Here is a 24828-nt window from a genome sequence, read left to right on the forward strand (position 1 = left end):
TAAAACAAGATTTACCAACAAGCTCGTTAACTTCATTGGTCAGTATTAAAAGAATCGCCTTACATTAAGAACAACGTCAAAGAGAAACTTTATTCAACGAACTTAAATCGTTCATTCTTGGTTACTATTTTTCCATGCTATTTCTAATAAAGGATAAACATTTTTTATTACTGTAATAGAGTAGTGTTGGCTTAGTAACTTCAGCGTGCGACTTTCGACCTTGAGGTCGTTTCGATCCCCGGTTGTGCATCAATGGATTTTCTATGCACATTTAACATTCGCTCGAAAGGTGAAGGAAACAGCGTGAGGAAATCGATATGTCTTAGACCCAAGAGGTCTCATGACTTAGATGCTGATCACCTACTTGCCTATTAGATTAGAAAATGATCACGAAACAGATTCAGAAAACTGAGGTCCAGACCTAAAGAGGTAGTAGCGCCACTGATGTTTTTAAGATAAGTGTAACCTATATCAATAAATTATATTTTGATTACTTAGCTACATATTTTGTACTTGTCTTTGTCGTATCACTTCAAAAATAATGATGAATAAGTTACTTACGCGAGTACTTTGCATTTATAAAAACTACATCTTAGTTGATGTAGAAATATGCTGAGAAATGTGTAATAATCAAACATGCTGTAATCGGGTAAAACTATACCAATAACACTATTAGAGAGTTTTATTATTAATATCTATAGGGTCTTTTTATGATCCCAATAAGCTCGTTGGGGTAATAAAACGGCGCGTAACCACACAGAAGACGGAAATTAAAAATAATGTCCTGAGGTCGCTATATAGAAATAGTAATAGTTTTTGCTTTATTATATTTATGAAAACAGGAATAAATATTTAGTCCTAACATTTTGGATAAATTATTTAAATATTGTTATTATACATTTGTAAAGACGTTACAATAATAGTGACGCATTTAACTTATTATTTCTTAAATTAATATCATTACTTCACTTCAAAGTTTTAGAAGTACTGTAGAACAAATTCAAAAATATTCAAACAACCCAGTCAATTTGAGTTTCAAGAGTTCGAGTCAAATGGGACAAGAGACATGAATTATACAATACTGGTTTTAATTAGCACGTGATCGGGGGAATACGGGACCTAGATTAAACACCATTTCTCTGGAGAAATTCTCTAATCAAATGAAATTTAATTAAGTTTAATATTTGTGGTATGTGAAATTAACTTGACTATTTAAACAAGGAATCTTTTTAATTTTACCTCGACGTCGTTCCACATCGATTATTAAGACACTTTATGCCGCGCACCACCACTTTGGAATCAGTTGTCTACTTATTTCTAAACCAATTCAACTTTCTACCTTCTGATCTATTCAGAAAATACCGTGCCAATTCTTATAAGGCCTTCTGGCAGTGTGAGTGTCCATGGGCAACGGTATCACTTAACGTCAGTTCAGCCTCTTGTTCTATGAAAAAAATCACAACTGTTAGATGTTTATTTAATGTGAATATATATATATGTTTTTTATATAGTGACGTTTATAAGTCTATATCTATAACTAATTTGAATTAATACATACATATTTATTAAGTTATCTTTGAAGTGTTGTGAATATGTGTGTAATGGTGAATGTGGTAAATCACAGAACAGATTTTTATTTTACTTAAATAACTTTAATGACGTTGTGGTTTATGATATTTTCCTTTGAATAATTGTAATGTAAAGGGAGGGTAAAACTTGCTGAGTTTCTTGCCCGTTCTTCTCAGAACAAGGCCTCCTGGTAATTTTGCGAACGGATGGCGTACTTTTGCTTTTTCGCGAATTTTGTAAACGTTTTTGACATTCATAAGCATGCCCTAAGACGCATCTAAACTGAACATTAACCTTGATACCTATTTTAATAAAATGTTAATAAATTTCTCATGAATTATTGTTAACACAGGTTTTTTTTAATAGAACAGGGGGCAAACGGGCAGGAGGCTCACCTGATGTTAAGTGATACCGCCTCCCATGGACACTATCAATGCCAGAGGGCTCGTGAGTGCGTTGCCGGCGTTGCCGTTCGGAATACTTCAGAAAAAACTGCCTTGAAAAACGCTGACGACGGCGGACGTCGAGGTAAAACGGGTGGAATTTCGTATTCTGTCTCGACGTCCGATGATGAAACTCAGCTGCAGATATTAATCCGAACAACTCCTCTGAACACTCTCCAGGGTAAATCCATGGTTTTTTTATAGCAAGAACATTTTATTGCACTATAAAGATGATTCTATATTATAAAGTAATTTATTTTATCTAAGAAAACAACAAAAGTATGAATCTCTTTCACATCTGCCGCAGTCCGTGTCCCCAACTCTTTTTAACAAATATCTATATAGTATTGATTTCGCTGATATCGAACATCAATTTATTGATCCTATTTGTTACTTTGACGTAGATATCGAAGTGATTGACAGCTTTATTATAAAACCGATAGGGTTACTCGTAACTTAAGGGCTTGTAAGTTGTAACTTCAATGGATATTCGGTTTTTAAAATTGCATTTTAAACCGACTCTGAAACTCGAGGTTTTCATAAATTGTATATAAATGAACTAGTTAACACTTTAAACATTTTATTCTCTTATTAATAATAGAACAACTTTAAAGTTTTTGTACTCTTTGGTGCATTTTGGAGCTGCTTATAAACTCTTTTGCATATTTATCATATACTAGCTGGCCTGGCGAACATCGTACCGCCTAACAGTCGATTCTTTATTTTTTTTAAATACTTATTCTGCTATTCGGGACACCGGTCTAGCTAGTAAGATAAAAAAAAGAAAGTTGATAATGTCTTATCATACAAATACATTATGTCAAAAAATAAAAATTTACCTTCCCGGAACCCCTCCACTAACATTTGAACTTTATGATATGGTATTAAAGTTCAAATTGACTTTTAAGTATTATTACGAATATTTTGTATGGGAATATAGAAAAGTGTTGTTTTTAGACATTTTCACACAATTTTCTTAATTTTTCTCTCCGTAAGAACCATCCTCGTACTTCAAGGAATATTATAAAAAAAGAATCAGACAAATCGGTCAAGCCGTTTTCGTGTTATGTCGTGACAACGGAAAGGGGGTTTCATTTTTATATATATAGATAGGTACTTAGGTACTTGCCATAGGTTGAATGTAGAATTTTAATACATTTATATTTCAATTGTGAGGATTATCTTAAATTACTGTAGTAGTTTATACTTCGTAAACTTTATTCTAAAATACAACATCAGTTTATTTCTAAGTAAATTGGGAGCACGTACATGGCAACAGGGACTGATTCCAAGAATTCCATTCGGTTTTAAAAGATAATATTGCCTTAAAAATATCAATGAAACAGCAATTTGTCCCGAGCCTATTTAAGGGATCACAGAACAAAAACAAAAGATAGTGTTATAGTAGTGCTAGTGAATCGTCGTTGTAGTATTGAGAGGTAGGTAGCACAAATAGTACAATGACCCAAAAAAGAGTGATTTATGGACTTTATCTCAGGTAAAGATAACGATCCATATCGAATGGTGCCATTATTTAACCCTTCAATACGTACGTCAGTGATACCATTGCGAATCAAGAGAAAAAAGAGCAATAGGGTCCCTGTTCTTACTTATAAACGAATATATGTATATAATTTTGTTTTATATAGCAAATCTAAAATTCATTAAATTTACCAATACATATATAATTTAATATCAAATAATTAATTGAATTACATTCCTGAAGGTCGTGTTAGTAGCGCCAGTCAACTTTCTCCACTCTCCCCCAGTTCGTAACTTTATACGTTACAAAAATTCATAAAAACTTTTCCCATATTACAAAGATCCGAAGAAGATTTACTATATGTATTTAGAACTTCGTACTTTGTCTTTGACTACATACCTTTATCTGTGAACCGATCTTGACAATTGATAATCAGCCTAATTGCACCCTTCTTAAAGTACATCTGTCTCTTTTCAACACAACGTACACACCCTTTGACGGAAAGACGCGAAAGATTTACTTGTATACTTTTAGAATTATTTAAACGGAATTTATTAGACTAGACTACGTGATTTTGCTATCATAATTGTAGCTCTATCATCAAATTGTTTAGATACGTGTCAATCAATACGTGATTTATGACACCAGCAACAGATGGCTAAGCGTTCAATTTCACAGATAACAGATTATTTCGCTAAAATTGTTATACCCTACTTACTGACACCGCTAGCTTTGGCATGGAATCGTTTCATTCATGTGTGCTTTAAATATGATTTGAGAGGTCGCTGGAGTGTTTTCCAGACTTTGTCTATACAGGGTATCTCTAAATATATGTACTGTTTAGTGTTTATACTTTACAAAACTGTCCTGAAACTTTACATGGAAGCGTAAGACAAATCCAATTATCATGGTATGCTATGGTTTGTGGACTCAGTTTCCGCACTTAGACGCTCAATAGGTCCGTTGTACGTAAAGTCCTGGCTAACTAAGCCAGCCTAACTCCTTCCAGAAGCACAGAAGTCACATACAAATTTACAAATTCATCGTATACTGTTCTGGGCCAAAAATAATTTGAATATTGGATATAATTTTTAACTTAAAGTTCTATTAAAACAATTATGCCTTCTTTTTGCCAGCCAGCTGATAATCTTCTCTAATATTGTTAAGAGAAAAGATTAGATTGTTTGTGCGTTGTGGGCACTTCACAGGCTTCTCGGAGCGACCTCACTGTTCCGAGGATTTCTGTACGTTGTTTAGCCACAGCCTCGCATTCCTGGACTCCGTGGGTGACTGATTCATCTGCGCTGAAACAGCCTCTGCATATGGGGTTGTACTAGGACATAAAGATGATTATTATTATTAGTAGTATAATATTAAGGAGACAATGGCCCGTAATTAAATCCAATTATCAAAGAGGTGAATGATGCTTTGTTGACGCAATGAGAAATGTCTTTATCACAGTATATTTCTAAATATACTGCTAACAGCAATTTATAATTCACAAAACTATTCTGACACGTGCTTTACAATCTATAAAATAAAAAAAAACATAATACAGTAGCACGTAATGTGCTGTGCGCCTCAAAATTCTGAACTTAATTAACCCAATTGCGCCGCGCAGATTACATTTCTATTACAATCGGAAACGTTTTTTACATTTCCTTTTCTCACATAACAATAATAAATTCTCGTTATAAGTTATCTAGTGGACAAGCACTTCTAATTAAAGTACCTTCCGCTTTAAAAAGCCGGATAATTAAATAAATACAATCTGGCACCAAGCCATGCATAACTCGACACGCACAGTGAATTACTAACCCAATATCTTGGAATTTACCTGTGTCATGTTAATTACCAGTTATATTTTATATATATAAGTGTCTACATATATGTTAGCCATCTCGGTCAATAATACCAATGAAAACAATATAGAACAAAACGCCAATTTACGGGCACACGCTTAGAACTTAGAAGACTGAATCCATAGGATTGGAGGGCACAATCATTTGAAAAATTAAACTTAATCCGTTGTAACATTTTTGTACAAAATATACTGAATGAGAATGAGGTTCATAAGGCCACTGTAAACAAAGGACCAACGCTGTACTAACGAATGTAGCCCAGGCTGGCCATTTCTACTCATGAAGGAAGTTTGCCAGCGATTGTCGAAATCACTGCAATTTTCGTTTCTATTAAACAAAAATGTCTCGACTAATTCATTAAGGCACGGCCCAATTCAGCCTTTAAAAATTTAAGACTGAAACACGTTAATTAAAAGATAATTTCCTAAAAAAACAAGAACCGAATCAGTCTCATTACAAAATCCTGTCTCCGGAACCAATTTGCTATAAGTCCGAATTAGTTGACATCTCGATCATCCAGCTCGGTCCACGGATGCTGGAGCTATGATCAATATACACAAAACAAGGGTGCGTGTACTTATGTACGCTCGTAAGAAGTTATACTTCTTTGGCATTATTAAAAATAGTTTTTGATTGCATGCAAATAATTCATTACAATTAAATAATCAAAGACTGCAAAAGGAGTCATTATAGTCAATAAAGTTCAGTTTACATTTGAAAAATTAAATAAATATTTATTATCATTCTCTTACATTAAGTGTAACATAAATTCTATTATTATTCGAATGTTGTTTTTAAATTATGTCCAATGCCGTAGCATCTTCCGTGGGCAACTTCATTCGGTAAATTGGACTGATGGACAAGAACTAAGCTTTAAGTATAAACTGAATTTCAGTGTAATTGCAGTGAAAAGTTTATCATTTCTAGTTCCCAGCCACTTGCAGCGGTTAATAGTCGAATCGGGTCATGAGGCCGTACAGCCTGATTTCCACAAAGCATTGCGGAGTGTCACATTTCAAGCTTAAGCTATGAAAGTGTTAAACCTAGTGTAAAGCTTTTGTTTTCTACATTGTATAAGACGATTCCTAGATCGTGAACGAGAGCTTTCCGACAATGACGTGAAAGATGTATCACTTAATCATGATATAATTCTAAGGACGGCTCATTGGTCTAGTGGTTAGTACCCCTGACTGCGAATCCATGGGTCCCGGGTTCGATCCCCAGCTGAGACAAACATCGATGTGATGAGCATTTGGTAGTGTGCTTAGGTCTTGGGTGTTTAAATATGTATTTATATGTCTATCTATCTATAATATGTATGTATATCCCTTGCCTAGTACCCATAACACAAGCTTGACCAGCTTAACATGGGACTAGGTCAATTGGTGTGAATTGTCCAATCATAAAAAAAAAATTAAAATTAAAAAAAAAAATGAAACCTCTTTTGTGTACAATTGCGGTCATAACTGAAGCTCGGAAACCTACAGAAAGCATATAGGATTACTTAATAGTGATTTCAATGATTGATGATAATTACTTAATAATTACATACATTAAAGGCACAATTGATAGTCGTAAGGATAAGCAGAAAATTAATATGGGAACTTAACAACTAATACTTTGCATTAAAATAGTTCACAGTTCGCAAAAATCCTCACTAAGAAAACATAAAATTGAGGGCGTAAATAATAAATAAAATTGGCAAAAATATGATCATATTCAAAATGCCAGTAATCCAAGCGAAACAAAAAAGTAATCGAATCAAATGTGACGATCGGCCGAGTTATTATGGATCACCCTCATCAAAATTTATAAAATAAAAAATATCTATTTCGAACACTATCCCGCTGAAGTTGCTAATGCGAAGTTGTTAAGGCTAAATCTAATATTGAAATTACAGGGTAAACTAGTAGGCATAGAAAATATAATTTCTGTTGGAATTCTCCTTTTTAGGTAATTAAATGTAAACCTGTCGAGTAAGTATATACCTAATACATATAAGTACAAATATGTAGATAATATAATAATAGGTATTAAGTAAGATTAATTAATTAAATAAAATTATCATGCAGTGTGTTTTAAAATAATTGGATGTGATTACCGGATGTAACATTCTTTATGAATGCATTTTTGCCACAATTTAAACTATAATCAAGGACTTTTCAAACGAGGTTTTCGAGGACTGGATCACATTGAGCCTTATCTGATGGTTGGTGAGAATCATCATGGACATATCACGAACTACCTTTGAGATTGTAACATTTTTATTTCATAATATGTAGATTAACATACGTTTATTATAGATCAGTGACCGTGAAACAGTCCGATGATAAATAACTTCTTATTAAATATCATTAAGCTTTATTCAATAGCTGCATTTACATCAGCTGTTAGCCAATACAATCTTGATTATTTATGACAGGTACATTTATAGAACGATAAATCGATATTGCGATTTTTATGCACGCCTGAACTTGTTACGCTCACGCTTAAAGATATTTTACTATTTTTAATAAGGAATTTAGAGTGATATTAAAGTGTTGTTTGAAGCTGAAAAATGTCACTAGATTTAGTTTTTTTTTCCAATTTCAGTGATATAATAAATTTATACCAATTCTTGCTTTTAGCTGTGTCAGCAGATCCGTATTAATTCCGTCGTAGCACGATGTTCTATAGCTTAAAGCTTTTTTTGACTTTTGAATGCATAAATATTTATTTTGTCGACATAAGGTACCGCCGACTTTTGTAGATATCGATGTCTTCTATAAAACTATAGTACCTACATCACTCTGCTCTATTGTCAATAGATTTCACAGCGTACGCGATATAGTATTTTTTATTCTTGTTTTACTCGTTGGGTTACACTAGCGTTATTTCATAGAGAACTATTAAAATATTACGAGTATATAGCCTATGTTCATCAGCGATAACGTAGTGTTTTGATTGTGAAATAATTTTTCAAAGTTCTGTCGTTTTAGAGAGTATTCAATGCAAATAAACACACAAACAATCTAATCTTTCCTCTTTACAATATTAGTGAAGATTATCGGCTGGCAGAAAGAAGGCATTAAGCGACAAACATTTGTTTTAATAGAACTTTATATTAAAAATTATATCGCATATTCCAATTATTTTTGGCCCAGAACAGTATACGATGAATATTTAAATTTAAAAATCAAGTTGCGATGCACTGGGGACGCGTGAGCATCAAATGCGCAAGACCATGTCCGGTACCGTCCTTTATGTAATTAATAGCGTGTTCAAAAAATAGCTTTGTTGCACAGACAATGCATCGAACCCATTTTTAATTTCGTATTCAAGTATCTCGCGACGAGTGACGTACGACAAAATTAATTAGTTCTATCAATCATTCGTGAATGGTGACAGTGGAGTCGGCCCACTGGTTTCCAAAAGCCTAAATATCGAATAATAAATGTAACGTGATTCCTTGCATTGTGCATCAACCCTTTGTAATGTTAAAAAACGGTTGGGTAATGTTGATTATGTTTCGCGCGCGCCCAGAGGCGGGTTGTGCGGCGCAAATATTTTGAATATTTTATTTAAATTTTTACCTGCGTATTACGTTTGTAAGCATATCTGCATATTAATAAACATTGCAATAAATCCCTTTATTACATGTTTACAAGCACTTTAAAAATCTTAATTTTACCAAACAATTCTATAAATCAAGCGTTGTAGAGGGGCACAGAGGTTAGAAAAACCTTTTAAGTAAGAAAATATCAGAAATTGACCCGAGCGGTCAAGTTCGATTTCTAACGCAACTATAAATTTTGGGTAGGTAACGAAAGGAAACAGGTCGAAAACTAATTATTTTCTAGCTCAATACTAATTTTGCTTATGGCAACTTGACTCGTTCAAATTATACTTGGTTAAGGGTTCAAACACAGGATTTTCAAATCTCTGATTAAATTTTGTAGTTTGAACATATATAATTGATCAGCAGTAAGTACTACTTGGTTACAAAGTAATACAAAAATATGTCCGCCCTTAACACGTACACTTCACGCACTACTACCTAAACATCAAAGTTTATTTTTTTTAATTTAAATTGTAGATACTAATAATAAAATGTTTATATTATTACAAGCAAACCCTTTCACCTTTCGATAACAATGAGCGCACGTCGCCCAGATGTAGAATAAAATTTACATATCTATAGAATTGATTTGAATATGACAGCAATTCATCACAGTCACACAGCGCCCTCTGGTGACCTTTAACACGTTCCGTGGAGTGGGTAGAACTAATGGATACATTTTCGTTGGAAAAGTTTAAAAATCGAATTCGTTATAGTTTCGATTGCTAATGGTTCGGTCTACATTTAATTTTTTTTTAAAAGACAATTCACACCAATTGACCCAGTCCCATGCTAAGCTGGTGTAGCTTGTGTTATGGGTACTAGGCAACGGATATACATACATATTATAGATAGATAGACATATAAATACATATTTAAACACCCAAGACCGAAGCACAACATCAAATGCTCATCACATCGATGTTCGTCTCGGCCGGGGATCGAACCCGGGACCCATGGATTCGCCGTCAGGAGACCAATGAGTCGTCAAAATAGCTGCTACGAATTTTTCATTCGCAATTCTCGAGTTTTTTTAAGGTATAAGTAATTTTCGATTTTGAATCGATCTACTTTAGATTATCAATTCATTATTCAAATGTCAAATTATACTTAGGAAATTATTATATGGTTTAGTGAAACTGTAAAAAAAACATAAAATTACAAAAACCTCTCGAATTTCCCAAATTATTGTCAGAGGTATCGACTACATAAAGATTATAATTTTATAAAGGCTTAAAAAGAATAAAGAAATAATGTGTTTCTAATTTTTTTAGTCACAGGCATGGACTAAAAATAGTTTTGACAAAACCTTTTCATCCGATTCCGATTCAACTTTTTCCGGAAGTTTTGCGTCGAAAACCCGCAGAAACCAAAACAAAATCCAATTTTCTGGTACGAAAACGAGATTTACACAAAATCCCTTTACTGGTTTGTCTATGTTATATATGTTCGAGCATTGAGTGTGACTCTCTAGCCACGTGCGTTCGAATCATAGCTGACCAAGAATCGTCAGCGTTTATCATGTATGAACTTACTTACCAATTAAGAAAATGACCAAGAAACATTTAAAAACTAGCTGACCCGGCAAACGTCGTTTTGCCATGTATTTTATTTTTAGGAAACATTTTTTTTAGTTAAGTAACTATCTACTGTAATGCAAAATAGGGTTTGATCGTAGAGGAGTGAAAATTAGGGGTTGTATGTATTTTTGTATGCTGTATCATAAAAAAATAAAAACAAAAATATTGTCCAAAAAATATTTTGGGGTGGACACCCCTTATCACTTAGGGCACTATGAAAAATGGATGTTGTCCGATTCTCAGTTATACCCAATATGCACACAAAATTTCATGCGAATCGCTCGAGCCGTTTCTGAGGAGTTTAACCACAAACACAGCGACACGAGAATTTTATATATTAGATAAGGCTAGCGTAATAGCGCCACTGGTTTTATTTCAGATACTTTTACACTTTAACACTATATTTCTACATTCTTTTCATCTGTGTGCCTTTTTTTGACAAAGGTCTCATCCAAATCTCACCATTCCTGTATGCACTCTGACACTCTCTGCCATGTACTTGCTGCTTCCTTAAATTGGTCTATCCACCTTCATAATAGTCTTTCTCTTTGTCGTACCTTTACTTTTGCGCTTATTGTACCTTGGGCACAAGTTTAGTACTTTTTTTAACAAAACTACTTGCAATAAATATAACGTACATAGGTATAATTAAGGGCACGAAATAGCATGTAAAATGTCACAACGTTTTGTTAGCTGGATTTACAATTAGGATTTGCATAATTATGCAGTTTTTATTGCATATTACAAATGACATCGTACAATAAATTTAGTGGAGTAAATTTAATGAATGTTACATGTTTTAATAAAATATGCCGCAGAAATATGTTTCACAAACAACTTTTAAATATTATATATCGTTTGCACTAAAACTCTCTATAACTTTAGGTTAATAAAACCGATGTTTTAAACTCAAATAAGCCCAGGGTTTACTGAAATGTATATCTTCTTCTTCTTGTAGTGCCTCTCCATTACTGGAGGTTGGCCGTCAGTATCTCGAAGCGTGTCTTGTCCTGTGCCAGATGCACCAACTCTTCCGCAGTTGCAATACCCGTCCATTCTCTAACGTTAAAGCCATAATTTCTTCCTCCTACCAACACGCGGTTTACCCTGGATTTTACCCATTATATTTAATTGAAGGAGGTGGTAGCGGTCATGGCGCAACACGTGGCCCAGGTACGCAACATTCCGTTGTTTAACTTTCTGCAAAAGTTTTTTCGACATTCCAACTCGTTTCAGTACCTTCTCGTTTATTCGAAGCATGCGACGATAAGTCTATAAGCATAGATCTTGTTGTCTATTAAATAAAATGTAAAATTTCGAATACGAAAGTAATTAAAGACTCAGTTCATTTCCGTACGAGACGCGTTCTATTTTCAAAACTCACGCCTCGTACCTTGCAGAAAACAATACGACCGATAAAACGCAACAAAAAATAACCTCATATTTCATATAGCACTTCACAATACCGCCAATTCAATTGGTAACAAAGGCACTCGTATTTCGAGGGTGTTCAATTTATTTATGTTAGCAAAAACATTGCAAATATTTTTTTGGCAACGATACTCGACGCCCCTCACTAACAATTCAGCAAACAGTTTTCCAGTTCAAACGTGTTTGTTTTTATGTCTCTCGTTATTCGCTGATGCAATTATACACGACGTAAAAATGTGTTCCATGTCACGCTCACGTCACGTCCTTATTCGCCATTATATTTTCGCATTTATACTTAGTGAACTAGGGAATTTTATTTGATAACGCGATATAAGTTTCAATTTTATTATCTCTTATATTAAAAGAAACCCTCCAATAATAAACCAACAACAACATAATGAAGAAAACATTAAAAAGAATGGAGAAGATTGGAGGAGGCCTTTGCCATCTGGCAAACGGACACGCAAAAGTGGAACAAAAGAACAATCTAAGAAAAATAAAGAAAAAATACTGTCGTGTCCGAAAAGAGCCTTTAATATAATGTAGTAAAAAAACCAGTGGCGCTAAAATTGTTTAGGTCTGGGCTTCAGATTTCTGTAACTGTTCCGTGATCATTTCTAATAGGCAAGTAGGTGATCAACCTTCTATGCCTGACACATGCCTTCGACTTTTTGGGCCTAAGACATGCCGGTTTCCTCATAATATCTTCCTTTATCGTGCGAGCGTGTTAAAAGCGCACATAGAAAGTCCAGCTGGGGATCGAACCTACGACCTCAGCCCTGTGATTCTGTAACTCACTTCACGAACTCACACAGCGGTTTTCGCAGTCGAGTTCGAGTTCGTGAAGTGAGTTACAGAATCGCAGGGCTGGATGTACTCGCACGCTGAAGCCACTGCTAACACTCCTCTATTGTTTCATAGATATTTTTGTAAATATATTAAATGAGGATATTCAGCGACGAACTGCAATGTTCTGATTTACTAAAACTGGGCAATAATAATTTTTAAGCCTTCCATTAGTTTCAGGTGAATTATTTTTTAATACTTATTTAAATCATTGGCTTAAGCTACCTTTAATTATTAATAGAAAATTTTGGTATTTTGTATAAATCTTAATATAGGAATATAAATTACGTGTCACGTTGTTTGTCCGCTATGGACTCCTAAACTACCGAACCGATATCAATCAAATTTGCACACCGTGTGTAGTTTGATCCAACTTAAAAGATAGCATAGCTTACATCTCAATTTACACCCGCAATATTATTTTATTGCAAAATATTTGTTTATCATATAATAGTCTTAATTCTAACAGATGGCGCTGTGTTGAAAGTACCAACGTTTCACATAAGCTACAATTTAATGGCATAACCACCAATAAAGCATGGTGGTCCCCATGACTGGTGTTCTCCTACCGTTTCCCTAATAGTTTACTACTATGTAATACATATAACAAAAACCTTAGCCACAGCAACGCTTGGCCGGTCTGCTAGTCCTACATATAAAATATTTTCTTTCTTTTGAACATTACATTAATGTGCAATGATTTCTCCTTCCAAGCAGGAAGTGCACTAAAATTTGAAGATTGTAAATAATATAACTCCTTCGTTAATTAGTTCATAGTCCCTTCATGGGCCCATAGAGACGATTCCTATTATTTTTATAGCGACAATTTGAAATATCGTCACACACCCTGAGCATCTACAATTACTTGTGTCCGGTTAGGGGTGTCGCACTGCACGGTGTCACACAAGCAAGGATAAATCAGATATTGTATTAAAATGTTTGGTTGAATTTATTAATAGTTAAAACTTTTTAGAAGATTATCTTAGTTTAACAATCTTCCTTAAACTACTATAATTCTACTCAGTTATAGTGATAAAGAACATTCAATAGCTATTCTAGGTATTAAAAGGATTTAATAAACAATAAATACAACTAATTCTTTAGATCTAAATAAATAAAAATGAATCGCAAATTTTTTTGCTAAGCGCAAAATTCGTAGATTGCTGGGCCAATTAGAGTTATTTTGTTTTATTTACTTTGAACTAAGAGGAAGGTTTTTATGATGAGAAATATTGGAGTGTTTAAAAAAATAGTTTTATTTAGTACTTAGTCTTATTCCGGAAATGCGAAAAGTCTCAAGCTAGAAAAATGTTCCATATATTGGTATGTACGCATCTAGAATAAATCTTTTTTTAAACACTAGATGCCCGAGGTAAGGCATTTTATACTAATAATCACAAATAATTCAATAAAAAACAATATATATCACGCAACACATTTAGACTGGTCTGCGGTTAATGTCGCGCTTTGTCAAATAACTTAATATAACTAAATTACGTGTCACGTTGTTTGTCCGCTGTGGACTCCTAAACTACTTAACCGATTCCTATCAAATTGGCACACCGTGTGCAGTTTGATCTAACTTAAAAGATAGGATAGCTTACATCTTAATTTATACCCGCAATATTATTTTATTGCAAATTGTTTATTTAGTAGACTTCAACATTATTTTTCGGTGCGTTGACACTTATAATGTGACCACTTCACGATCAATCTTGATATTTTTATTGGCACTTGACAGCCCTATGTCCGGCACACTCCTTATTAAATTATAAGGAAATAAACCGGTAACGGCACAAATTGTCTTCCACCCCTTATGTTTTTATGAGTTTGTTTTTGCAAGGGCCCCAGCCGGAAGGATGACGTCTGCCACGCGCCATCCAGATGCATTCCGTTCGGATTCCTTAGGGCGTAATTATTTCTAGCTTTTTATATACACTTTCATTCTTGAACTTAGATAAAACTTTAGAGTTTCTTAACAGTGTAAACTCTTTATAACGTCATTCTCTATAACGATAAATAGTTACATTCGTTTGGTTTGACAGAAAACCCATACATTTTTCATTCTTTATACCGCAACAGACTTTCTTTATAACGAAGAAATATTTTCATATTTAGACATCAACAACATACTTAAGTGTAATTGTTTTTGTAATCAGCTTACAAAACTAACCTATTGAGGTGCCGAAATTTCTATGAAAGACACCTGAGGTCATAAACAGCCTTCTCGCCTTTGTTATTGTTTATTGCATGAACACGTGTGCCATTATTCTTAGATAATATTGCCTGTAGTAAATTTTGGTGTCAGTTACTAAACGCACCACCGTCACCTATCTTGTATTAACAGTCGTAAACAAACTTTAAAACTGTCGAGATGGCCAGTAAAAGAAAAGCGTTGTGTTTAGAATATTTTACCAATTGATCGTGATAAAATTATAAAATATTATAATTTTTATATTCACTCTCTATAACGAAACGTTATAAAGAGTTTACACAGTATATGTGACTTACAACTTGTATAACTGAGGATTCAAACAACTCCTAGACATATTATAGGTTTATTATTATTTTAGCTTCACGTAAATAGTAAGATCTTTGCTTGTTTTTCAATACACGAATTGTGTTTGTTATAAATTATTGGGATTATGTATGGTGATTCGAGACAGGTGGCTATATACGGCATAACTAATAATACGTATAAGTTTGGTTTTATTATATGTAATATTAAGGCAATATTATGTAGATTATATTTGTATTGTATTAAATACTATTTTATGTCATTATAGTATTTGTAGTCATGTCCAGTAATTAATTGCGACTGGCGCAACTACACTGCACCAGACTGCGACAGATCAGATTGATTAGTTGGTATTTAGTCAGCTGGGATTTCGCTGATTTTATGGCCGCTGGTTGTTAATCCTTTTAGTATTTATAACCAGCGTTGGCTAGGCACTATAAAACTGAATTTTTAATTGAAAATTGTATTGCATTAATTTTTTTTGGTATTGGTTTTGTTGTCACCATATTCGTTATAAAACATTTATAATGAACGCCAGTGGCTTATGGAAACCGTGTGTTGTTTAAGTTCTACAACGCATTCTACTTTTAGATTATGTTTGTAAAATATATAAATATTTTGTTAATTCCAAAACATAATATTAGCTTCAAAAAATATTTCTGCTTTAATAGAAATAATACGTTTACCAAATCAATAAGACAATCAAAATAATCTAAAGTGTAGTTTGAAGACGCCATTGCAACAATAAAAAATAATAAAAAAATATTACTTTAAAAATTTAAGAAAAAACAAAGGTATACTTAGTAAACAAGTTTCTTTGCAATTGTAACTTAAAAGCTTTGTTAAACGTGTTTCCAATATTTCATTCGATTCCAAACTTAGTTAACTTGGCGGATGTCAACTGGTTGCTTTCCGCAGTACTATGCAATTACTTACTGTATAATTTTATTTCTTCTGTTTAGTACCTTTTGTATCTATCTATATATTTACTTTGCTTTAATTTGAAGTGTTACCCCAGCCATGGGGTTGACACGTTTCTGCGATTCATCATTTTTATAGGCAAGGACTTGCGACGGTCACGCGTCGTGGAATGCTTTTGTTGAAGATTTGTATAGCTGTAATTCACCAGCGAGTTATTCATACATTTGTAATGTAACTTGTATTTACTTATAAGTGCAAATAAGATAAATAAAAACATTTCCAGTACAAGCATAGTTTAGCTGTGTTTTTGCGCATTTATCATCCGCTCAAACTGTGAAGGAAAACATTGTGAGGAAATCGTTGCCTAAGACCCAAAAAGTCGACGGCGTGTGTCACAGGAGGCTGATCACCTACTTGCCTATTATTGACAAGTGATACAGAAATTTGAGGCCCAGAACTAAAATGGTAGTAGTACCACTGATTTATTATATAAGCATAGTAACTCGCTAATTTGTTGCTGTTCTTTTATAAGTGGAACCCATCTAAAATTTAATAATTTATTCGCACTAACTTTGGTAAAGATAATTATAATTGACACTCAAGTTCACCTAAGTTCACGAATGTTGGTGAATAGCTTTTTATTAAAGTTGCACGCAGGCATTGAAATCCTAATAAAAACACATATTAAATGAATATAAGCGAGTACTTTCTGAAAGTCAATAAAATTACAAATATGATTTTTAATATTTTATTATTCAAGATTTATACTTCTAGATTATTGACTTTATTTTCAAGGACAGATGCACTATATATTATATGCTTGTAACTATATTATGACTGCTTATTTAATTACAATTCGATATAACGGACGGAAATTAATATATAGGCAATGTTGATGTGTGGATCTAAGTTTTAATGTATTCGCTAAAAGAAATAAAGTATTTGTATTATATAATTAACGAAAAATTAAGCGTTTAAAGTAGGGATGCGATCGATACGCCTTTTTGCCCATACGCTACCGATGTTGATACTCTTATAGAAATATTGTCGATACTGACACCAACACTTAGTGAATTAAAATTAAATTAAGGTAAAATATATCAAATTTGGTTAAAGTTTTTAATTTTTAATAAAAAATATAAACAGTCACAAACTTTGAATAAGATGAAAGGTTTAGTAATTAAAATTAAGAATTGAGAGTTATAATTATATTAAAATAAATAACTGTTAATAATTAAAATTAACATTGATAAGATTTTTGTATAAAAAACAGAGCATTCTCATGTTTTGGGGAGAAAGTCGATTACTCAAGTCTGTCTGTATGAAACGCGGGGATCCCCCGGGCATCTCCGGGCAGATAGTAATACATAGTATAGCATAAACAAGATGCGCGTTTACAACATTTTTAAAGGGCGAAGTTTGAAAAGTATCGTTGTATCGGCAATTAAAATAATGTATCGGTATCGGATGCATCCCTAGTTTAAATATACTGGACTTTGAACATATAAAACATATTTAATTTATATATTTTTAATAGTACTTATTAAATCAAACAAAAATATTTAATTTTTTATCTTGCTCGATAATAATATTTATTACGGTTTAACTTTTAAGATGTTTGTTTCTTGGCAAAATATACTAAACAATAAATAAAGCTAAGTAAGTATGATAAAGAATATTTATTAAATAGAAATTCAACACTTACACTTTTTTATATAAATTTATAATCGGAGATACCTACAGTGAATGATATTTCTTGTGTGTAAAAAATGCTATTACCTACTGTAAACACTGCCATCTAGTGAGTAAACAAGCACTATGGAAGGTAACGCTAATAGAGCGATCGAACATAAAATTATTTTAGTTTGTAAAGTAAGCAACAGATGTCGTGTAATTAAACTAAGGCAAAAAGATTTAAAATAATAATTATAAACTATTGAATGTTACTTACTAATTAGAACTTGTTTTTAATTATATACAGACGAATCAACTGCGTGTATTAATTTTTATGGAAACAACATAAATATGAATTATAAAGAAATCGATAAAGGGGTAATATGTAACAAAATTCTGTTATAGTTTGTAATAAAAAATGTAGATGGCATGCAAATCATGTGTAATTGATAAAATTTACTTCATTATAGTCTTTAATACTATTAATAATAGACTACTCGTAATCATACTTCATAATCATGATTATAATATTAAGTTGATTTAGTATCATTGTGTTGTATTTTAATGACCAAAATTTCTCAGTAGGTCTTGCTTGTACAAATTTTTTAATCGAAATACTTATAGATTCCGTAATCTGCCCTGCGATTCTGTAACTCACTTTTCGAACTCACACAGCGGTTTTCGCATCGGCGGTCGCTCTCAAATCAGTCGTGAAGCAGTCATTTTATGATTTGGCATTCTGAAAAGGTGGGAGCTTGTAGTTTGTTGATTATTGATATACCCGCAAATTTTTGCTTCTGTTTCAATAATTCAAAGTTATCGGCATTTGACACAAGTCGATTTTAGTCAGGTTGATAATTGAAACCACGAGGTGGTTCAATATTTGATCTAATTAAATAAGATAGTAATTTTCAATGGCTTTTATAGTGAATCATAAATCTATTTTCTTAAATAATATTCATAAATTCCTTCACTGGATAAAGGGACATCATTATAAGTCCCTTTGACACGTTAAACCTTTATGGACAAAGAAACTTTTGATCTATATCGGCTTACGGAAGATGGGTATTATCAAGGCCACAGATATGAACCTAATATAGATAGAATACATATAGATGCGATGTTGGGTACTGGCGATTTCGTTATTTATCATAAACAATAGAAAATAAAATAGAATGTTGTTTTAAATATAACTTTTTTGAAACTATATCGAAGCACGAATTCACAAACGAATAGAATTTTATCCTGTAGAAACCTATGAAGACAATCCAATGCTCTTTGTCGTTTCATTTTACAGAGTTTTCACTCATATTTGATGTAACAAGTGTGCCAATAACCAATCGACGGATTGTAATAGCCATCTGTAGATACAAGCTATCCATGGGAGGTCGTATCGGTGTTTGTGGATAGACCTTTGTATGAAAATGTCAGTTGACGAAAGCACGATTTCAACAGTTAATTATTTTAACTTACACCAGTTTTTTTTAATTATTTGGATTAAGATTACTATCTCAGATGGATTATGGAATGAGATAGGTTATGGGGGTCGGGCGTTAGGCCTCTGTTAATACATAGGTCTTGTATGGGCCGAAACAGGAATAAGTTATTTTCAATAATAAGGAATTGTTTTTGTCGTAAAGTGAAATAAGAAGTTGCTCGTCCCTACGACGCCGTATCCTAAGTAGTTACTTGGCAAAATGCCACCGAATGTCGATAACACAATTACTGTTTCCTGTTTTATGTCACTGTTAAGGTCAAAAGGTCATTAAATACTTACTTAAGTTTTTGAAATAGCAGTTCTCAGAAGTTTTTAATTTAAAGGCTTTTTAGTTGTCCATAAGAAAGGATACAATATAGATTATTTTTCTGATCTTTATAATAAATATTGTATTTAAAACAACCATTAAAAACTATGTTTTAAATTAAATGGAAGTACCAACAGTATAGTAAGAATTATATTAATTGCTCGAATACTACAATGTTTGTTGTCATGTTTTGTCAGAAAACCCTTTGAAAGCAATTATGCGTATTTTTTTTAGTTTTCCCATAAGAATCTTTAATAAAGTAGGCATTAGAAAACTCAAAAACAAGATAGATCAATCGAGTGCAGAAGACTATGAGCTTTTGCTACTAGGTTACGTTAGTCTATAGACCTATATTATACATAATATATCTATACCCAATATATAAAACTCTCGTGTCACAATGTTCGTTCCTATACTCCGAAACGGCTCGACCGATTCTTATGAATTTTTTTATGCATATTCAGTAAGTCTGAGGCTACTATCTATCTTTCTAACCCCGAAGTGATAAGGGGTGTCCACCCCAAAAAAAAAAAAAATTTATGATACAGCATACAAAATTTCATTCAATTTAATTTTCAAACAACGAACCTCTACGAACAACCTCCTACCTACCTTTTATATTATTGTAGATAGTTATTTTTATTGAACTAAAAAATGTTTCCTAGAAATAATATACATGCAAAACAACGTTTGCCGGGTCCAGCTAGTACTTATAATATTAATACGACCATTTTTATTAGGGATGTTTTTATTATCAGTAGTCAGCCGTTGTTGGAGGACTGCCATGGGCTTAAAGAGATCTCAATGTAGGTTCCTAAATTCGATCGCTATTTTCGTACCGATCTAAATCTTAAACCTAATTAAATAACAATACCGAACGAAGGAACGACAATTTCATATATTTTTGAGTTATGATATTTAATAAGCATGTGTGTAACGTATATAGTTTATATAGCAGTTTTGCTTTAAAGTCCTTTTATACATATTTATTTAACAAAAAACAATGATCTTTCTTATTGAAAAATATCTTATTTTGATCCTACGAAACGCTGTAATGGGCTATTCATTAGATGTAATGGTATCTTCGATCCCCTTGGATTTCATGTGTTGCTTTGACAAACAAAACTACGTGATCAATATAAATCTTTTGGTACACTCAATGCTATTTTGGGTTTTCTAAAACTGTGTAATTTATTTGCGTTTTTTTGGTTAATTAGTGTAAGTAAAAGTTACAAGTAAGTATTTCTTCGTTTTGTAACGCTTTTAGTTGTGTTATTGATGGAAGAGATTTCGAATTTGTGAAGCCTATGTAAAAAACTAAAAAAGTAGTTTGTTAAATTAATGCAATACAACGTACGTGCACATTTCTATTTCAATAGAAATTAATAAGAGTTATACATTCTATCGTTAAATACATCAATATTATAATAAAATCGTAAGATTTATTCGAAATATATAACGTGAAAAGTTTATTTTGGAAAATAATTTAGAAAAGATTTATTATTTAAGATTACCATTACTTTGTTTTTTGTATATTATTTGTTTATTATAAGTATTGTTTAACTATGGGAGCGTTCAAATATTACTTCACGCTATTTTTGGAGATTATTGAGTAACGTTTTTCTGTACCGTAAAGTACTGGAAAGTCGAAAATAATATTAACAATAACGCGTAATTTAATCCCCGCCCCGCATCGTAACGTTTTACAAGAGAACCCTCCCCCCTTCCAAAATTCGTTACGTAATACTTGAACGCTCCCTATATTGTTTTTCTTAAAATTATATATATGACTATAGAATCATACATAACTTTTTCTAATAGTTTCAAGAAATTAAAACATGTTAGAAGCGGCATTTGTATTGGCTGAAATTCCTGTTGGTACGTCAAAAGGCTTTTTCGACCAACATTTTTACAACCGAGTAACCGATCAATACCAAACGTTTCCAAATAGAAACTGGGTGAACTGGCAGAGGCTTGCCACAAATACGTTAACGATATTATTGATTCATTTTAAATCTTGTATGTTTTATTGGTAAAAAATATTTTTTATACAAAAAGAAAACAGATCCATAACTTAGTCACAGCACTACCTATTAAGCCCATATTTTCTTGGTCGGTTTTTGTGGCATTCTTTTTAAATTCGCTGTTGACTTAATTTGTCTTTGCAACTTAGCATGGGCCATCAGATGAGCATAGCACAGCGAAGAATTTTTCTAGGACATGCACTATACGTTCTATTTTTAAAAATCCTAATTTTTGTATTAAATTTAAATAATTTAGCTTTAATATGAAATGTTTAACGTTATTTTTAAATAAAGAATGTGTAATTAGCTACAAATAAATTTAAGTTGGCAAATACGTTGAAACATTTAGAGATTTTTAAGAAAAACCTTTTAGGTTTTTTAAAATTAATATTTAAGTGTATAAGCTGTCCCGCGCCGTAGGAGAGTTGGCGAAGTCTCGAACCAATACAAAATAAATATTATCTCACCCATTCCTTTGTGGTTCCTGATTTTCTTCTTCATTGCTAACGATGGATTCTAACATCTGAATCTTCAGCATTGTTGTTGATTACATGACAGTATGTTTCACTTTACACAAACACTAAGCAGTCCTGAAACAAAAAAATACTGTTTAAATATGTATTATGTGTATATCTAGGTAAAGGAAAAATTAGAGAGGGTGAGAAGGCGCGGAGTAAATAGGAGAAGATATGCCCATCTCCTACCTTCTTTGTAATACAGCACCAGAAGTTTCAAGCGACACAGTAATGCCGTTGAGGCCCCGGTAGAATGCGAGGGCGACGCCGGAGTCTCTATCGCGTAACGTATGTAGTAACTACTCGAGGTAGTTTAAGTGGGCTCACCTAGTTACTGAATAGCAGAGATTCTGGTGAGAATCACATTCTCCTGCGACTTTCGGGGGAAGGGGATGCGCAAATGCATTTCCATCTCAGATATAAAAAGGGTGCGTATACTTATGTACGCGCGTAAGAAGTTATACTTCAGGCATTATTAAAAATTGTTTTTGATTGCATGAAAATAATTAATTACAATTAAATAATCAAAGACTGGAAAAGGAGTCAATATAGTCAATAAAGTTTAGTTTACATTTGAAAAATTAAATAAATGAATATTTATTATTATTCTCTTACATTAAGTGTAACATAAATTTTATTATTATTCGAATGTTGTTTTCAAATTGTATGTCCAATGCCGTAGCATCTTCCGTGGGCAACTTCATTCTGTTAATTTTGTGACACGGAGCGCGCGCATCGTAAAATTTCACTCTCATCAATTTTTCATAACGCGCCTAAAGAAGTATAACTTCAAAAATTTACTTTGTTTGAGAACTTGATTTAAAACTAACTCATTTCATGACAACTTATATAAAAACTGTTTTTATTGGTGTATCTTTTTTTGTGCGTAAGCAGATTGTATCAGAAAAAGAAATATGAAAGTAATAAAAAGTGTGTGAGACGTTCAATATGCTACGTTTACAAAAGCAATCCTAATACGGGTGTGAGTTAATTTTTACATTGTATTTACTTATAATAAAAAATTTTCTATGCTACAGATTGTTTCTTCTTTTTGTTCCCTTGGATTTGAACCGCAAACAAAGCCTGCCGTATGTATACAAAGATAATTATTTAACAATTGGCAACCCTAACTTCAAACCTCTTTGAACTTTGCACTTGGCTGCTTCCAAGTCTCTTTGATGGCTGTAATTAATTGCAATAGTTATAAGTTTCTGTGGCTGTTGTTACTGTAATAATTACATAAGTTTTATAACAATAATAGTAATTTACATAATTATTCATTTATTTTTGGTGGAAAATAACTATATTACAGTTTGATAGACAGTTCTAACGTATAATATTTCTTTGCAAAGTATTATTAATATCTAATAATAAAACAAAAAAAGTGTGATTTTCGTGATAATGTTTTTTTTTATAAAAGGTGATCAATTTCTGTGTCTGACACAAGCCGATGTCTACAGGTTTAAACCAGGGATGAAGGCATGCTCGAACAACTAGGAAAACACTCATCAGTAGTAAAATAACAAGAATTTATAATGTAGATATGAAGTAGTATTTAAATACACAAACAATAAAAATAACAACTTAAAACATAGATTTACAGAAATAAACACAAAACCCTTACCTCCTTTCTAACCGGGGAGGTTAGAAGGGGAGGAGGTGTTGTGTCCAGTGTGGCAAAGAATAACATCTTAAGAAAAATAACTTATACACAATATTATTATTTATAATAAGACAACCAGTGCTAAGACCATTTATTAGGCTTTGCAGTCAACAGTTTGACAATTTGTTTCTGGGGGCACGGCCGTACTATCCTTATCTCGAAGCAGTTCAGGCTATTTTCGACCCTATAACTTCGTTGTGGCCAAAATTAGAAATCTAAGTTACCAAGCATGGATTGTATAAGCATGGTGTATTTCAAATTTCATTCAATTTGAACGAGTACTTTAAGAATTATAACTAGTCGAATTTCTTAATTTTGTCACTTACTGATTGACCGATCATCAAAACTCTAAGGCACTTCTAGCAGACAAGTGTTAAGTTATTACGTAATTAGCTAGTTTAATAGTTTTTGATATTGACATAGTCACTGTAAGATGTCGCTAGGTTAACTAATTAAGTAATAACTTAAAACAGAAGTTCCCTTAAAGAGGTATTGAATAAATAGACCGACTTGGTATTACATGGATCACAAATTTAAACGGTAGAAAACCTGCGTTGCAAGAGTTATTAAACCGAACATTCATTAAGTTACTTATATATATTTTAGTAAATAATTAGATGCGTTAACCAAATGTTACCAATCATCGCACACTTAAACCACAATGAGCCCTGTAGTTTTTCACTTATAAATTGTAATATAACATTCTCGTTTCCGATAATGTCCAATATATCTACTACACTTAATTGAAGTGTCACTTAGATTCTACAACCCTTAAAAAAGTCAAGTTAGTTTTTTGTTAATCCAGCGTCGCCACCCCACAACCCCTAATTTTATGTAAGTTATAAGCTCAAGTAATAAACAAACAAAGAGTTTCACTTAACATTTGAATATCTCTT

At 32.6% G+C, this 24828-nt stretch overlaps 1 protein-coding gene across 1 annotated transcript in view; it reads right to left on the bottom strand.

The window, feature by feature from the left end:
- The window catches only part of LOC125060761 (rap1 GTPase-activating protein 1), a 248782-nt gene that overhangs the window by 165732 nt on the left and 58222 nt on the right, over nucleotides 1–24828 (bottom strand). The window contains exon 2 of the mRNA XM_047665809.1: nucleotides 22222–22344. Coding sequence (XP_047521765.1) covers nucleotides 22222–22292 — 71 coding nt within the window. The 5' untranslated portion in view covers nucleotides 22293–22344. The remainder of the gene's footprint in view (nucleotides 1–22221; nucleotides 22345–24828) is intronic.

The sequence above is a fragment of the Pieris napi genome, chromosome 22 (assembly GCF_905475465.1).
Source record: "Pieris napi chromosome 22, ilPieNapi1.2, whole genome shotgun sequence".
Classification (NCBI taxonomy): Eukaryota; Metazoa; Arthropoda; class Insecta; order Lepidoptera; family Pieridae; genus Pieris; species Pieris napi.